The sequence below is a fragment of the Hippichthys cyanospilos genome, chromosome 4, assembly GCF_059441005.1.
Source record: "Hippichthys cyanospilos isolate Australia breed blue-spotted pipefish chromosome 4, RoL_Hcya_1.0, whole genome shotgun sequence".
Lineage (NCBI taxonomy): Eukaryota > Metazoa > Chordata > Actinopteri > Syngnathiformes > Syngnathidae > Hippichthys > Hippichthys cyanospilos.
In genome coordinates, this window is record NC_142372.1 from 6,428,219 (window position 1) to 6,444,339 (window position 16,121).

At 39.7% G+C, this 16,121-nt stretch overlaps 1 protein-coding gene across 5 annotated transcripts in view; it reads left to right on the plus strand.

Annotated features, from left to right (window-relative positions):
• kctd15b (potassium channel tetramerization domain containing 15b) overlaps positions 1-16,121 on the plus strand; it is a 31,281-nt gene that overhangs the window by 14,302 nt on the left and 858 nt on the right. For all 5 annotated transcript variants that reach the window (XM_088412978.1, XM_088412977.1, XM_088412976.1 and 2 more), the window contains one exon: positions 5,947-6,252. In XM_088412978.1, the coding sequence (XP_088269104.1) occupies positions 5,947-6,252 (306 nt within the window). The remainder of the gene's footprint in view (positions 1-5,946; positions 6,253-16,121) is intronic.

Consider the following 16,121-nt stretch of genomic DNA (forward strand, 5'->3'; position numbering starts at 1 on the left):
GACAGTTCAACATATCACCAAAATTATGAATTAAAAAAAAGAAAAGAAACTATGTCTATGTACATTTGTGAATTGCACACTTGGAGAATGCCGTCCACGGCTCTTATAAATATCAATTTTGCTGTACCTGTGATTTTAAGTGCCATTTGTGGCTAAGCGTATAGCATATTAGCCAATTAGCTTTTCTGCACTTCTTTACTTCTGATTACATTAACCAAGTTTCATTAACGTGTTAACCAAAGCACAAAAACAAAACACCTTGTTCCAAAATACACTAAAAGAAGATTTGCACTGCTTAGAGGCCAGGCAAATGACTTGGATTAGAACATATTTGTTTGCTAGTTTGTTTAAAGATGCCTTACCACCTCATAAAGAATTTTTGGTTGCAATCAAGCTGTCAAGTTTAAGCAAATGCATTTCTGACCAGAGTTTATTCATTTATTCATTTTTGTTCGTTTTAAATATCTTAGCACTTTTTGTTATTTGAAGCTATTTTACTAGTTTCGTTAATTTGTTTGGAATATATCCAATGGGAAAGTGGGAATTTTCTGTGTTGTATCTGCCCAAAAATTGGAAAACTTGCTAAAACTTGGTTAAATGGAAATACCACCCAGTTTGCTCTAAGACCGAATGATAAGGCTAGCCTGATGATTAGCTTCCTGTGGTTTTACATACGTACATATTCTAAACCCTTTAAGAATTTTGATCAAAACAACCCAATAATCTGTCAAGTTTAAGCAAACATTATTTCAGCGCTATCATATTTTTGTGACTAAAAATCTGTAAACTGAAAATACTCACTGTCTTGCCTAGCCCTTATAATAAGGCTAGCTTGATGACATTAGCTACCAGAGAACAGAAATACACATTGTAGTTTTTGAACACAGTTGGCCAGTAAAGTTGTTATGCTATGTTCACAGCAACTGTGGGCTGCAGAAGGTGTTAGTTTTAAATGCAGTTTATCATTGATTTTGGGTCTTTTCTGGTGTTTGTTGCGATGCAGCTAACAACTTGGCTGCTAGCGTAGCCACAAGCTATCTCCACTTTTCGTCATGAATGTAGCAAATCTTCCCTGTTTTAAATGTATCTGAGCTTTTAAGACATTAGCTGCCAGATGCCTTACAAAAGTATTTTTAATACAGTTAGCCATTTAGCTCTAAGACTTGTTAGTTTTGAACAGTAGCACAGTCAGATTATTAATTTTAGTCTATGGAAAGCTAAATTTCCCATGATGCAATCTGGCTGTCAAAAAATCACTTGTTTATTAATGAGGATGTGTACTTGAAAAGACAAATAATGCATAAAGCTTAATCCACCGGTAAAACAAATCTGTTTTAAATTAAATTGACGGCAACTTTAGCCGGTTAGCCAAAAAATATGTATGAATCAACATTGCCATTCAAGGCTCTGTTACAATGTTTATTTCATCCAAGGCTGCTTCCCGTCGGAGGATTATTGCGCGATATTGTTTATTCTTCTCATCGCTTTAATCCACCTTAACTTAAATGACCTTTCCACACGGGCTCCTCGTTCATCATTCTCTCCAAAGGAACGTGGCGAGACCGAGCCACCCCGAGCCGGGGGCCAGTTCTTGGATGAGGGGGGAGGGGGGGGTCTCACAGAGAGTCTGAACCGGATCCAAGCCTCAAAGAACAGAACATGACATGAAAGCCGCACATATTTTGGCAAATGACGGTCTGACTCAGTACCGATTAGTTTTGCGCCTTTTTAGTCATGCTTTGCCTCGCCTTCTGTGAAATCTTGACAGTCCAATCAGGCAGCCGCGCTTGAGGAGAATGTGTCCGACTTCATTGTTTCGACTCATTACAATCCCCTCGCATAAGCCCGTGTTGATCTGCATACCTTTCAATTTGCGTGAAGCCCGAGCAGAGGGAAGAGGAGGAGGGAAAAAAAAATGCAAATAGTGCGAGGCAGAATTGAGCATGTCCTTATCTGAACACAATCAGGCTTGCCGTCGCCCCAGGCTTGGGTCTGTTCTGCTGCTGGCAGCCGCAGCCTTGTGTGTTTTGTTAAATCAATGTGAAAGTCTGAGCGGAATAGCAAAATGAAACATTTCGGCCGACGTCGCTGGAACAAAAAAATAAAATATTCGCTGTTAATAACCGTCCTCGTTATTCAACACGCAATTAATCGCACAAGAGTAAGCAGCGCTCAGTCGTGCTCAAGGTGCGCTTATGAACCGTCACGATTGTGCATTGAATCGATGCTACTTCGTCTATTCCGAGACGCAATTCCATTATTCGTGCTTTTTGCGTGTTATAGTGAGCGGGGTGCAACTCGGGTGCTACAAGAGATTTAAAGAAGCATATTTTTAAACTTGCAACTTAGACTCATCCGCCAAAGACTTGAAACTCGACTCAGGCATTGTCTATACGTAGCCGGCCGGGGTTATTGCAAACCTGCAGTAAATGTGTTTACAGCTTTACGGAGATTTGCGTCATCGCGCTACTCATTTTCCCGCCAAAGATACTGGCAACGTCAGAGGCGGAAGCTCTTTCTGATTGGACAGAATTCGGCGACACTACTGCCGCCTAGCGACGCGGCATGCTTGTAATTGAATTAAACTGCGACGCGTTTTCTTTGATATGCATGTCAAAAATTGTAATTACAATGGTTTTCTATGGTCCAAAATTTGGAAAATTATGCTATTTGTGCACAAAATCGTGCACATCCAACTGCGATCACACAGAAATATCAGAATGGTTGTTTTTTTGAAGTTTTATATGTTTTAATCATCTGCTGGAAATTTCAGCTCCCTAGAGTTTTTGCCCCATTGATTCTTTTATGATGTCAAGAAGAAATCAAAGGAATTTCCAAAATTTGTAACATAATGCAACAAGCTCATCAGCCATAGAAAAATAAAAACAAAAGTAAAAATAGCTGATTATTTATGCAAAATGTATGAGTAGCTATTGTAATTTAATAAAGCCCTCCAGCCTGTCAGCGTGCTTCCTGGTCCTACAGTATTTTTAATACATTTTCTGAGTAATCAGTTTTCAATTAATCAGCGTCAAATTCAGCCCGATTATTGATACGATTGTACCTCTTTTTATTACTGTGTCGGTAAGACGGATAGCTAATACAATCTTTTGTAAAAGTGCAGAAGGCGGTGTTCCATATCGGCCGTTTCCCACGTCAAAATGACACCGATTCATAATGTTCAAATTCACTCGTGTGTCTCATAATTTGTCTGAGACACACGGCCGTTCTATCTGTCCTCCTGCGAGAGACTATTTTTATCATCTTCCTCTTCTTCCTCCCTCTGAGATGTCGCCTTGCCGGCGGCCAATCAGGTCGGCCATTATTCTGACGCTCAAAAAGGGCTGTCTGTCCGGACCCGGCTTTTTTTTTTTTTTTTTTTTTTTTCGGGAATGAAGTTGTCCGGTAGAGCTGGCGGCGGCTATGAAGCCACCGCCGGGCGCCGCCTTTTTCTTCTCATCCTCACGTCGGCGCTACAGATGACTGTTGTTTTGGGCGGGAACGGGGATGACTAAAGTGCCTCGCAGAAAGAACCCGGTATAAAAACACATCCATCCATTGGCTTCGGAGGCGGGACAGATGAGGCAGTGCAGATTTTTGACAATCAGTATGAAAACTATTTCGTTTGGTGGCAATTTCTGTGCGATTTAATGGAATAATGTGACGATTTAATTGATGATTAATACTAATGCCATTGATGTTATGAAGAAATATTCATGGAGTAATTTGGTAAACAAAATATTGCCAGTCAAACTAAAATGTATTTTTTATTATTCAAAATAATCAGGTTTTACCTAGGTAAAGGCTTTTGTATTTTCTCAGATAGCTTTTGGGATGTTGATGATGATTTATTATGATGCTTTATAAATGAATTTGAGGTAACCTGTGCAATTTAAATACTGGCTAGCATGTTTTAATGATGTTTCCAAACTTTTGATTGGTACTTTATACTTAGATACTATTTTATTGGGAAAAACATTATTTTAATTATTTTTTTCCAAATGAGTTCTTTTATTTGGTAAATATTTTAAAGGGGCAATGTTGTAATATTAAGAGCATTTTTAAAAGTAAATTAGTAATAATAGTAAAATTACTAAAAATAAAATGGTATTTTTTTCTGAATAAGGGGTGGATTTAATCCACATCAAATTAAACTTTAACCAAGAAAAGTAGTTGCAACAATTACATTTAAAAAATAGTGCAAAAAAAAATGGTGATTCCCTTTTCAGCGCAGCGTTTTTTTTTAATCCAAAAAGATCTTTCCAATTTCATCACTAAATATTGTTTTTCTTTCCATCTTGTTCTCAAGCTCCTAGAGAACATACAAGTCTCCATTTAGCATACCAAACAAAAGGTTAAGCAACATTTTTCCGTTCGCACTTGTCATTATAGTCTTTAAAAAAACAGAAGGGAAATGTTGGAAATGGCTAGCTAGCAGCTAAGCAACATGAGCAACGTACAATAGTTGCCTTGAAAAAGTAGGAATGAGACTGTCACTTTCAGTCCCCGTTGATATGAACACATATGTATTAATTACTAATTGTTTAGCAGTAGGATTTAAGCTTAACCTAATTAAAATCTGTTGGTAATAGGATCTTAACCTCATTAATATATATTGGGCATATATTGAAATGCCCCCTTCTCCCTCCTTCCCTCTGATGATTGCCCTCACGTTCGCCTACGCCACACCTTCCATCTGTTTTCGAGGCAAAAAAAAAACGTACGCATCCCTTCTCTTCTCGCTGAATGATGGCGCCATCTGCTCTTGTGGGAAATTAGAGGCAAATGCGTGGGGGCAAAGCGCCCCCAGCGAGCGCTACCCGCCGGGGGAATGGAGAAAGGCAATCTGCTGCACAACTCGTCTGCATAACGTGCGTGATGGCCTTGATGGAGCTGGGAACATGCTAAAGGCTAACTCGGCGATGCTAAGCATCGGGAGCTGCCACCTGCTTATGTCCTGTTTGTATTTTTGGTTGACTTTATGTCAAATGGGAACTTTTTTTGTCAATTTGTTTTCATGGACGTTATGACCTCGAATTACTTTCTCTTCAAAGATGTACAATTTTGAGAGTTAATTTCGTGATCTCTTAATGTGTTCGATACCTTTTGAATTTGAAGTGTTTCCAAAATGATTTTTCATTGGACAATGACAAGTAGGACAAAATTTGAAAAGTAGCGGGAGCGGGCTGCCCCAATTGGTGGATATTAATAATATGAATATGCATAAAATAAACAATATATAAATTTAAAAAAAATGTATGTGTATGTATATATATATATATATATATATATATATATATATATATATATATATATATATATATATATATATATAAATAATTGATAAAAAAATCTATAAATGAGGAAAAAAGTCATTCCTCCCTGTCTAAAAATGTCAATAATTATATATATATATATATATATATATATATATATATATATATATATATATATATATATATATATATATATATATATATATGGAATAACTATTGACATTTTTAGACAGCGAGGAATGACTTTTTCTTCTCATTTCTAGATTTTTTTATCAATTATTTTTATTTCATATTTGGTGATTTAAAAAACAACAAAAAAGCAATAATACACAAAAGGGATGTTGTACTCACCGACTTTTCCGAAACTACTTCCGTCCCGAGCGCAGTCATTATTTTCCTAAAAGTAAAACCAAATGTACGTACGTTGATTAAACGATCAAAAGATAAATCAGACTACATTCATTAAGGACTACAGACAAATCAGAATAATTACTGTTCGAAGGATGAGCGTTTTGATAACTTGAAGTTAAAAATAGATTCCAAGATTCATTTTGACAGCTCTAACTAATCACAACGCGTTGCCGAATGTCAGTCTTTTGCATCAGAACTCATCATTCTGTGCAGGTGTACCTAATGAAATGGCCTTCTTGTCGCGCTCCCGCCTCGGCAGGACTTCCAGCTGCTGTACGAGGAGGCGCGCTACTACCAGCTGACGCCCATGATCAAGGAACTGGAGCGCTGGAAGCAGGAGCGCGAGCAGCGGCGCATGGCGCAGCCCTGCGACTGCTTGGTGGTGCGAGTGGCGCCCGACCTGGGCGAGCGGATCGCCCTGAGCGGAGAGAAGGTCCTCATCGAGGAGATCTTCCCCGAGACGGGAGACGTTATGTGCAACTCGGTCAACGCCGGGTGGAACCAGGACCCCACCCACGTCATCCGCTTCCCCCTCAACGGCTACTGCAGGCTCAACTCTGTGCAGGTAACGCAAGTTTCCCATTGGTGATTTAATTACTGTGTGTTGAAGCGATCTCAGCTAAGAGACGAGCTTTGTGTGCTGGGGGATTGGCTAAGTTTAGCCTGGGTTGTTAGTGGAAGTTTTTTATCCAGTTATTTTTTCATAGAGGTGGCCAGAGCGGCCTGATTAAAATCTTAGGATGGCACAGCAACACTAAGATCATTTCAGGGTGTCATTATATTGTTGTTGTTTTTTTTTTTTTTTGTAAACCGGACAGTTTTGAGGAAAAACTTTTTGATTCATTGTGTTATACTTAATGTTGCTATTGTTGAATGTGCACAGACTAATAACAGTACAGGCAACGTTCAGTTTTGGTTGCGTAATCAATGTATAAAGTATACTATTCATCCCTGGTTATGTCACAACACGAGCTAGAATAGGGAGATAACTCCTTCAATGATAACACTTGTAGAGGCTTTTATCCACAGTAGATAAAAAGATGAAAGCCAAAAAACACTTTTAATTTTTCTGTATAATAAAATACAGCAAATTGCTCTGCCCCATTTGTCTGATATAATATGAATAGTAGACTAAGCTACTATGCTAATGTTTGCAAGCTAATGTAAAAAATTGCTAGCTTAAATGCAATGCTAATCGCTAGTTATTGTGAAAGTCCTAATTTGAATTGTAAGTAAAATTACTTCTAGCCTCTCTCTGATACAAAATTACAATTAAATAACCCCAATAATTTATTTGAACTGCATATCACGTAGAATATTTACGATATAAACATGTACGAACTCTGCTTGGCTAAGGACATGAAGCGAGAGTCTTGCGTAGGTTCCTAAACAAGAAGTGCCTACCGCAATAAAATCCAGTTTGATTATTCACAGTAAAAAGTGAAGTGCTTTTCAGATTTCCCACATGGTGAGCGGTCCGTGAACCATTGTAACCGCCAGTGTAACATGCCCAAAGCAGTTATTTTGAAACAATCCTCCCCGTATGAGAAATATTCCTGTGTGTGAACTAGGATGGACTCGGACGTTGGTTCAGTCTGCTCACTTCTTTTATTGAAAATAATGCCAAAATTACTCCGCTAAAACGTGCTGCTGTTAGCTGCAGCAGGCACTGGCTGCTAAAAACCAACTGAGGTCCACCCTCTAGGTCACGGGTGTCAAACTCAAGGCCCGGGGGCCAGATCTGGCCCGCCACATCATTTCACGCGGCCCGCGAAACGCCCATTCCAATTCAAGTTTCCAGTCAAAATATCACTTTTTTAAGTCAATTAAGAAATTGTTTGGGGGGAAAAGCAAGCGCTTTTTGCCCTCACCCTCTCTCTGATTTCAAAACTAGTTGGAAGTGTGACAAATACACCCAAAATGTATTTTATCACAGTCATCCTGGCCCTCTGACAGAAACTGTAACTGCAACATGGCCCTCGATAAGAATGAGTTTGACACCCCTGCTCTAGGTCGTCGTTACGGTAATTATCGTAGGTAAGAATAAGGTTGATATAAAAATGAACAACTCGACTTATGTGGCTACTTTTGGCTTCTACTTTTGGGAAAAAAAAGTGTGTCTTATATTTGGGGTATTACTGTAAATTAACACGCCACCATCTAGTGGTCAAAAGTGGAATTACAGTAAACTCAAGGTACAGGAGAGGTAGATCCAAGTAGCATTATTAACTGTACAAAAACATTCCGCGAAACAGGCTGACTTTACTCAAAAAACCTTTTACAACAAAATGTTGTCCGGCCACAGTCCCGTGCATGAAATCAAGAAATGCATTTTCATATACTCATAGTAGAATATTTGGAGGGGGGGGTTTGGTTTTCCAGTTGTGTCGCCCGCAGAGCAAAAAATCAGCCTCACACCACGGGCTCCGTGCAACACACTCCATTGCTCACACATACGCACACACATAAGGCTCCTTTGGCCGCCTCCAGCACCCAAAAAGAGCCTCTCCCAGGCAACACTCTGACACCTCCACCTCCCTTCCCACCCACCTCTCTCCCTCTACCACCCCCAGGGAAGGAGAGCGGAATGAGCGGGACAAAGCACACGTGGACTGCGGCCATGTTTCCTGCGAAAAAACAGAAAAAAAAAGAAAAGGCAAAGGGCTGGAGGAGGAAGGGGGGCGGGAGGGGTGTTGGTGCAGGGGAGGAATGATATGCATAATTTACACTTTACTCCTTTTTAAGACAGAGCTCCTTTTTTTAAAATAAAAAAGGCTCCAATATAACAACGCCCCAGGCCATTGAAATACACGTATTGCATTTTTTAATACCATACTTACAATTTCTCAAACAGCCTCAACCGGTTTATACTTCTTTTATAGATTTTTAAATGACTTGCAATATAATTAATTGGCGGCATCAACTAACACAACATTTCCTCACTCTGTTTACCAGCCAGCGTGATTACGGGACGGCGCCGGCGCATCGCTGTAGGACGCTTTGAAAGGGTCTTGCGCTTTGTAGCTGAGTCGAGTCGGGATAAAATTCCCGCTAAAAGTCACTGACGCTGAGAGGCTCGTTTGATCAAAGAAAATGGACGACTTTCAGCCTGCTCATTACCTGCGCCAGGGCGGGAGATCGGCGTTTAATGTTCCCCTGCTATCGACTTATTGTGGCTCTCAAACAAAATCCGTCTGAATCGGAACACTCCAAGTACTTAATTAAATTCAATTTCTCGCAAGTAAAATGTTCGGTTTCCATTATATCGCGTGTCGATTTCCACTCGCTTATTTTTGAAATCTTTTGTAACATTTTATTACATCAAAATATTCAATCAATGAATTATAACTATTACAATCTTCTTGGTTTTTGTCTAATGTGCGCTCATAGATAAGATGTCGATGATGTGCGGCTTCTAAGAAAGAATAATAAATACAAATTATTTCCTTTATACGACATAGAAAACGTTTTGACAAAAATTGCCCAATATATCCCCATACATATCACAATTTCTCTTAGCTGTATCGCAGTACAGTGATCCCCCTACTTCGCGGTTAATTGGGGCTGTCGCCCCCCCCCCCCCCCCCCCCCCCCCCTCCCGCGAAGTCTGAAACCCGCGAAGTAGGGTATCAGTTCCTAGATTTCTATGTACGCCCATATATAGCCGCAGTAACCATAAACAATCTTTTTTTTTTTTTTTGTATTTTTTGCCTATTTTATTTCCTTTCTCCTATTATTTAACATTACATTATCCTTATTAACATTATTGTATATTCATTAAATAACTAATATTACTTAGTTTGTTCTCAGGACTGGTTATCTGCACCGAGACTCCGGTGAAAGAGTACGCAAGTCATCACGTTGAACTTCACATTTATTTTGGCTCATGTATGGTGTATCATGTAGTATCTGTTGAATAATAAATCAACAACAATCTTAAAGTCAGCCAACTAACATGTAAACAATCTATGAATTTACTGTACTTTTAGCCGACATTAGCGGGTTAGCAACAACTAACAACAACTACTAACTATAAAGTGCAACCTCTACAAAAACGAACGCATAAACAGAATAAACACTCGTCGCTTACTAAACACAGGCAGTAGCGTGCGTTATCAACATAAATGATAATAAACTATAAATATGAGCTTACCTTGTCATTCACTACGTCACCGTAACGAGCCGAATGAGCACAGAGAACAGGAAAGGAAACTTAAATGCAACATGACCCGACAAATTAAAAGCATAAGATAAAAAACGTCACGAACTCTAACGCTTGAAAAATTCTTAACATAGTTATTTACTAATATAACTTCATTATTTGATTACTTTGACTTTTTTGCTCTTTTCACTTTTTGTACATTTTTGCACATTGTTTAAATGATGTTTTTATTTTGAAATATTTTTTTATTTTTCCTGAAAAAAAACGCAAAGTACTGAGACCGCGATATCTGAAACCGAGAAGTAGGAGGGATCACTGTATATCGCTTTGAAGCCACAATACCGAACATTATTACTAAGTAACACCAACGCTAAAAGCAAAATATTTAGGATACTTTTACTATGACGCTAGCCCTGAAAACACATGCTTCTCCTACGTGCGCTAATATTCGTAATATACAGTAAGGCAAACCAAGTCCCGACTTTGGCTTCACTGAATCAAAGACACACAGGAAGTCTCAGTGTAAGCGGAGATCTTTCCAAACAAGTCCCGCTAGCGCCGTCGTTCCCACGGGCTACCAAAAGGTTAGCAAAGTAATCCCGGTCTTTGCCGCCAGACAATATGCTTGTCATCTGATTACAGAGCGGGACCCCCACCCAGGGGAAGGCACGCAACCACACCCTGCCCACAGAGGACTAGGGGGGGGTGGCGTTGTCTGGAACAAGGTGTTTTTGGTGTCTTGACTGGAAAGATGACAATTCCGTAGCATCTGGTGGTGCTACAGGAATTGTTGTCCATTTTTTTCCAGTGGGTCCTTTTGCGGTGTCTCAACAGAGATTTAGAAAATGCTCTTGTAAAATAGAATTTTTCGCCCAATATGATACTATGAGATTACCATTAATCTCACCACATAAGATTACCATTTTTTATGTTACTTTAGTTTTTTTTTTTTATCATTAAATAAAAAAAACTATAGAAATAAACTCTGGCATTCCTGTAAAACCTTCAAACATGACTTTTTTTGTACAAAGGCGTGATAAAAAAAAGCGTGCAGTCAACGCGTCGGGTTGAAGAGGCGCGCCTTGACTCGTGATTCGCTGTGAAGTCACGAGTGGAATTTGTAGGGATAATACAAACCACCTGCACTCTGATGTCTCTCCAGTGTGGGAGGAAAAACACACAACAGCAAAGGCGCTTAACACAGGGAAAACATTTAGGCAGACTTACAAACACACACTCACACACACACACACTGGCCCATACATCACAGTGATGAAGCGCTCACATCAGAGCGAGTGCAATCCGTCCTTCATCAATGTGACAGTGGCGGCGAAGGGGCCCTTGTCCCCTCCGCTGCCACTGCCGCGACCAACGCAACCCGCCGCAACACCCTTTGACATGTCACACTACACACGCTACAAGTCCATCAATCTCAAAGAGCGGTCACACAAATCCACACACACACACACACCAACACAGACAAATATCAAGTGGTGTTCCTTGATACGCCATGGTTTCTCTATCTATCTATCTATCTATCTATCTATCTATCTATCTATCTATCTATCTATCTATCTATCTATCTATCTATCTATCTATCTATCTATCTATCTATCTATCTATCTATCTATCTATCTATCTATCTGTCTGTCTGTCTGTCTGTCTGTCTGTCTGTCTATCTATCTATATATCTATCTATCTATCTATCTATCTAGCAAGCTAGCGAGCTAGGTAGAGACTAGATAGATATTCTCTAGCTAGCTAGATACTAGATAGATACTCTAGGTAGGTAGGTAGCTAGATACTAGATAGATACTCTCTAGCTAGCTAGCTAGAGGGTATCTAGATAGATAGATAGAAACTCTAGCTAGCTAGATACTAGATTGATATTTCTTAGCTAGCTTGCTAGCTAGAGAGTATCTAGGTAGATAGATAGATAGATAGATAGATAGATAGATAGATAGATAGATAGATAGATAGATAGATAGATAGATAGATAGATAGATTGATAGATACTCTGTAGCTACCTTGCTAGCTAGAGAATATCTCTCTGTCTGTCTGTCTAGCTAGCTAGAGAGTGAGTATCTATCTATCTATCTATCTATCTATCTATCTATCTATCTATCTATCTATCTATCTATCTATCTATCTATCTATCTATCTATCTATCTATCTATCGATCTATCTATCTATCTATCTATCCATCCATCCATCCATCCATCCATCCATCCATCCATCCATCCATCCATCCATCCATCCATCCATCCATCTATCTATCTCAGCTATTTAGCTAGCTAACTCTATCTATTCAACTAGCTCACAAACTAGCTATCTAACTCTCTAGCTATCTAGCTGGCTACATAACTAGCCATCATAAAATCGTTAACTATTTAGCTATCTAAATCTAGCTAACCGTCTCTCCATTAAGAGAGCTAATTAGCTAGATTTGTAACTGTCCAACTAACTAACCGTCTAGCTAGTTAGCTCATTTCTGAAGGGCAAGTAACAAGCCAAAACTACTCTCAAATGAAGCTTCGTGAAGCATTTGTCGTATTTTTATCGTTTTATCTTGAAACCAAGAGGACGATCTGTTATAAGTCATGCCTTGCGCGGACACGCTCCCGTGGAACTTTGCAAAGTATTTTTCCCCGAGGGCTGAGCTGGAGGGCAAGGTGACGGTCGGGTCGGGGCCGCATTCCCAACCTGGTCAACTGACTTGAAGTCGACGTCTACTTTGAAACGCGCTTCGTTAGAGACTGGATTACACTTCAAGTGATTCATTTATCACACGTTAAAGCGGATTAAATCCCATGCAGCAATGTGTCAATCAACTCTTGTACGCGTGTATGTGTGTGTACTCTGGTGGCCATCAATATTACATCACGCTCCGCTTTGCAGCCTTTGATTGCTCCTTTGGAAATATACATATAAGATGCTGAGAGGTTAGAGGAGCCAGGCTCGCTATGCTCACGCCCTCCTCGTTCCCACGGCGACCCTGAGGTTGAGTGACAGCTCGGCGAGGCGGCTCCGGGGTGGGCGGATGGGAATAGGCGCTTGATGATGCTTCATTTCACATGTTTAGAGATCACTGACGATCTAAAGCTGGCGAGACGTTCAAATCTTCATGAACTTTGATGAAGTTTTCTTTTTTCCTACTTTTTCAAACTCAGCACGTTTGGTACATTTTATATGGCGGGGTGTAATGGAGACAAAACAGAACTTTGAATATGATAATGTTGTGGTAACTAACTTTAAAGGTTTTCAAGACATTCAATCCCAGGTTCCTATATTTGTTCTCGTCTTTAGCAAAAGGAGGGTCTAAAATTGAATGAGGAATTAAAGTATTCATTGTTTAGGTAATTGAGTACTTAAGTACTCAATTACTTCAGTAAACTAATTGCTTACATTAGTGGCGTTCACATTTGATCACTATTTGAAAAAACTTTAAATGCTAAAGTCTTACCTAAAGTAAGGCAATCGATTACTTCAGTACTTAGATACATAAAGTAATTTATTACCTTATTAAGTATGGCTAATTTTAATAGATTACTTTGTTTACTTTAAGTTGTACAAGGAAAAATACCCATTTTAGACTCTTCTTTAGCCAAACACTTGAAATTTGTGAAAGTACCTTGGTTTAAATGTCTTTACTTAAACGTAAAAGTACATCTTTGGCATTGAATGAGTTGAAGAGAATTTTGACATTTAAAAATTTGATTTGTCAAAAACTAGCATGCCTGAGGAAAGACAACCAATCACAGTCAGAGGGTGTGATATTCAAGATAATCGGTGACGGCGAAGAAAATTCAACAATTCAAGCTAGCCACTGCGCTATCACAGCCAATGAGGCTAGCTTCAAAATAAAAAGAATTGTAGTCCTGCTTAATCTGAAGTTCACCTACGCCACTTGACATTGGCTGGAAATTCGCCTCGTCCCTAAAAAAAACAAACTGAATTTAGCAAACAAAAGAAGCTAACTGTTAGCTAACTGATTGTTAGCTCGTTAGCCATGGAAAGGCACCTGTTACTTTAAGACGCAATGTCATTCAGCGTGCAGAAGGTTAACATACAGTGTGAGCTTTTGGAGCCAATCAGGAACGGTTGTTAAAATCTCATATCGTTAATCCTCCCGTGGCAAACTGGAATACCCTCAAGTGTTGCGAAATATAACATCCTAAAGTCTTGCCACGGATTTGCGATAAAAGTCTTCTTGCTACTCTATCTTTATTGATCGGGCCCAAAGACGAGCGCCGGTCCCACATGTGTGGAAAGGGTGACACGCAGAGGGAGAAGAAATGCAATGTGATGCAACCATTAAAGAAGCCAATGTAATATCATTTCCATAATCGTTCGCCTGTCACGGGTTTAAAAAAAAAAAAAATCGTTATGGGGTGGGGGCGACATTCGGTTATAATGACCCAAATGCTGTGACCCCCAAATCTAAAATTGCTAGATCAGTCAAGACACCTCATATTGTATTATTGTTCCAAAAAAAAATAAAAAATCTTTGACGTCTATAGACGTCATTGGCAGTGAATGAGTTAACTTATTCACTGACTGTAAAAATGGATCTTTGATGTCTGTAGCAGCATTATTCATTGCCATTTTTACATTTTTACATCCATTTTTACTGTAAGAATAATTTCACTCATTCACTGGCACTGACGGCAAAAGACGTCAAAGATCTATTTTTACTGTCAGTGAATGAATCAACTTGATCACTGCCATTGACGGCTACAAACGTCAAATATCCATTGTTACTGACAGTGAATGAGTTAACGCGATCACTGCCATTGACGGCTATAGACGTTAAAGATATTTTGTTTTTTAACTGTCTGAATAAGTTGACTCATTCACTCACGATAAAAAAAACGATCTTTAACGTCAATGGCAGTGATTGAGTTAATTCATTCTAAGACGTCAAATATCCATTTTTTCTGTCAGCGAATAAGTTAACTCATTCACTGCCACTGACGACTTTAGAATGAGTTAACTCGATCACTGCCATCGATGGCCGTAGACGTTAAAGATATTTTTTATTATCGTCAGAGAATACGTTAACTCATTCACTGCCATTGACGGCTATAGACGTCAAAGCTCAGTTTTTTATTGTCAGTGAATGTTAACCCTTTCACTGCCATTGCCAGCTAAAGATGTCAAAGATTCATTCTTACGGTCAGTGAATAAATCAACTCATTCAGTGCCGTTGACGGCTTTATACGTCAAAGATCCGTTTTTACTGTCAGTGAATAATTCGACTCGTTCCCTGCCATCGACGGCGATATACGTCGAATATTCATTTTAATCGGGCTGGCATTGAACCGGTTAATCCATTTCAGAAAGTCTGAAGATGGCCTCCAAACCGTTCATCGTCGGTCAAAACATGAGCCGCGCGTCATTAAGGCGCCCGCCACCCTCCCCGTTCACACGGTCACGGAACGAGGCCGGGGGGGGCGGCCGACATCACGCCGGCGCTGCACTATTCATGACGCGGGCCGTCCGTCCGGCGCCCCGTTGGCCGGGCGTGGCGAGGCCACGAGCTCAAAGGGTTGCGCGGAGTGCGAGCCGAGGTGCGTTCGGGGGTGAACGCGGCGAGCTGATTACTGAGGCTCCTAATTTGAGTAATGAGGAGGCCGGGGTGAGACGAGTAAGCCGCCGGGGGGCGGGGGGCACGTGTCGGGAATAAGGATGCGTTAGGCGGGAAGCGTACGCTAACTTCCTACTCCAACCGCGACTGTAGTTTGAACTAATGTGCCACGAACGGATCACACAAATACAAAATGAGTACTCTTGCAATGAGCTACAGGTATTTTTTTTACATCATTAAAAATCATGATAGAATATAGAAAATATAACTTAGGCTGCATAACCCAATTATGGGTCAGAAAAGGGCCGTCCCTAAATATGGGTCAGTTTGACCCAACATTTTAGGCAATTTTACACAAAACAACAACCAGATTTTTTAGGTTTGGGTCAATGACTCAAATATTGGGTTGGTCCTTTTAAGACCCATGATTGGGTTATTTTGAAGCCAAATGTTTTTATAGTATGTTGTGTCCGGGTACAACTGTGCCATGAAACTGTCCAAATCTTTTCTTCTAACGGTTGTATACATACATATTTATTATTGTTATTACTATTTTTAAAGACGAGAATTCTCGTCCGTGGCTCTGAATGAGTTAAATATTGTAACCTGAAAAAATAAATAAATAAAAGAAAAATAATTTGCCTTTTTTTTTTCTTTCTAAATCACAAAAAAAATGTTGACAGCA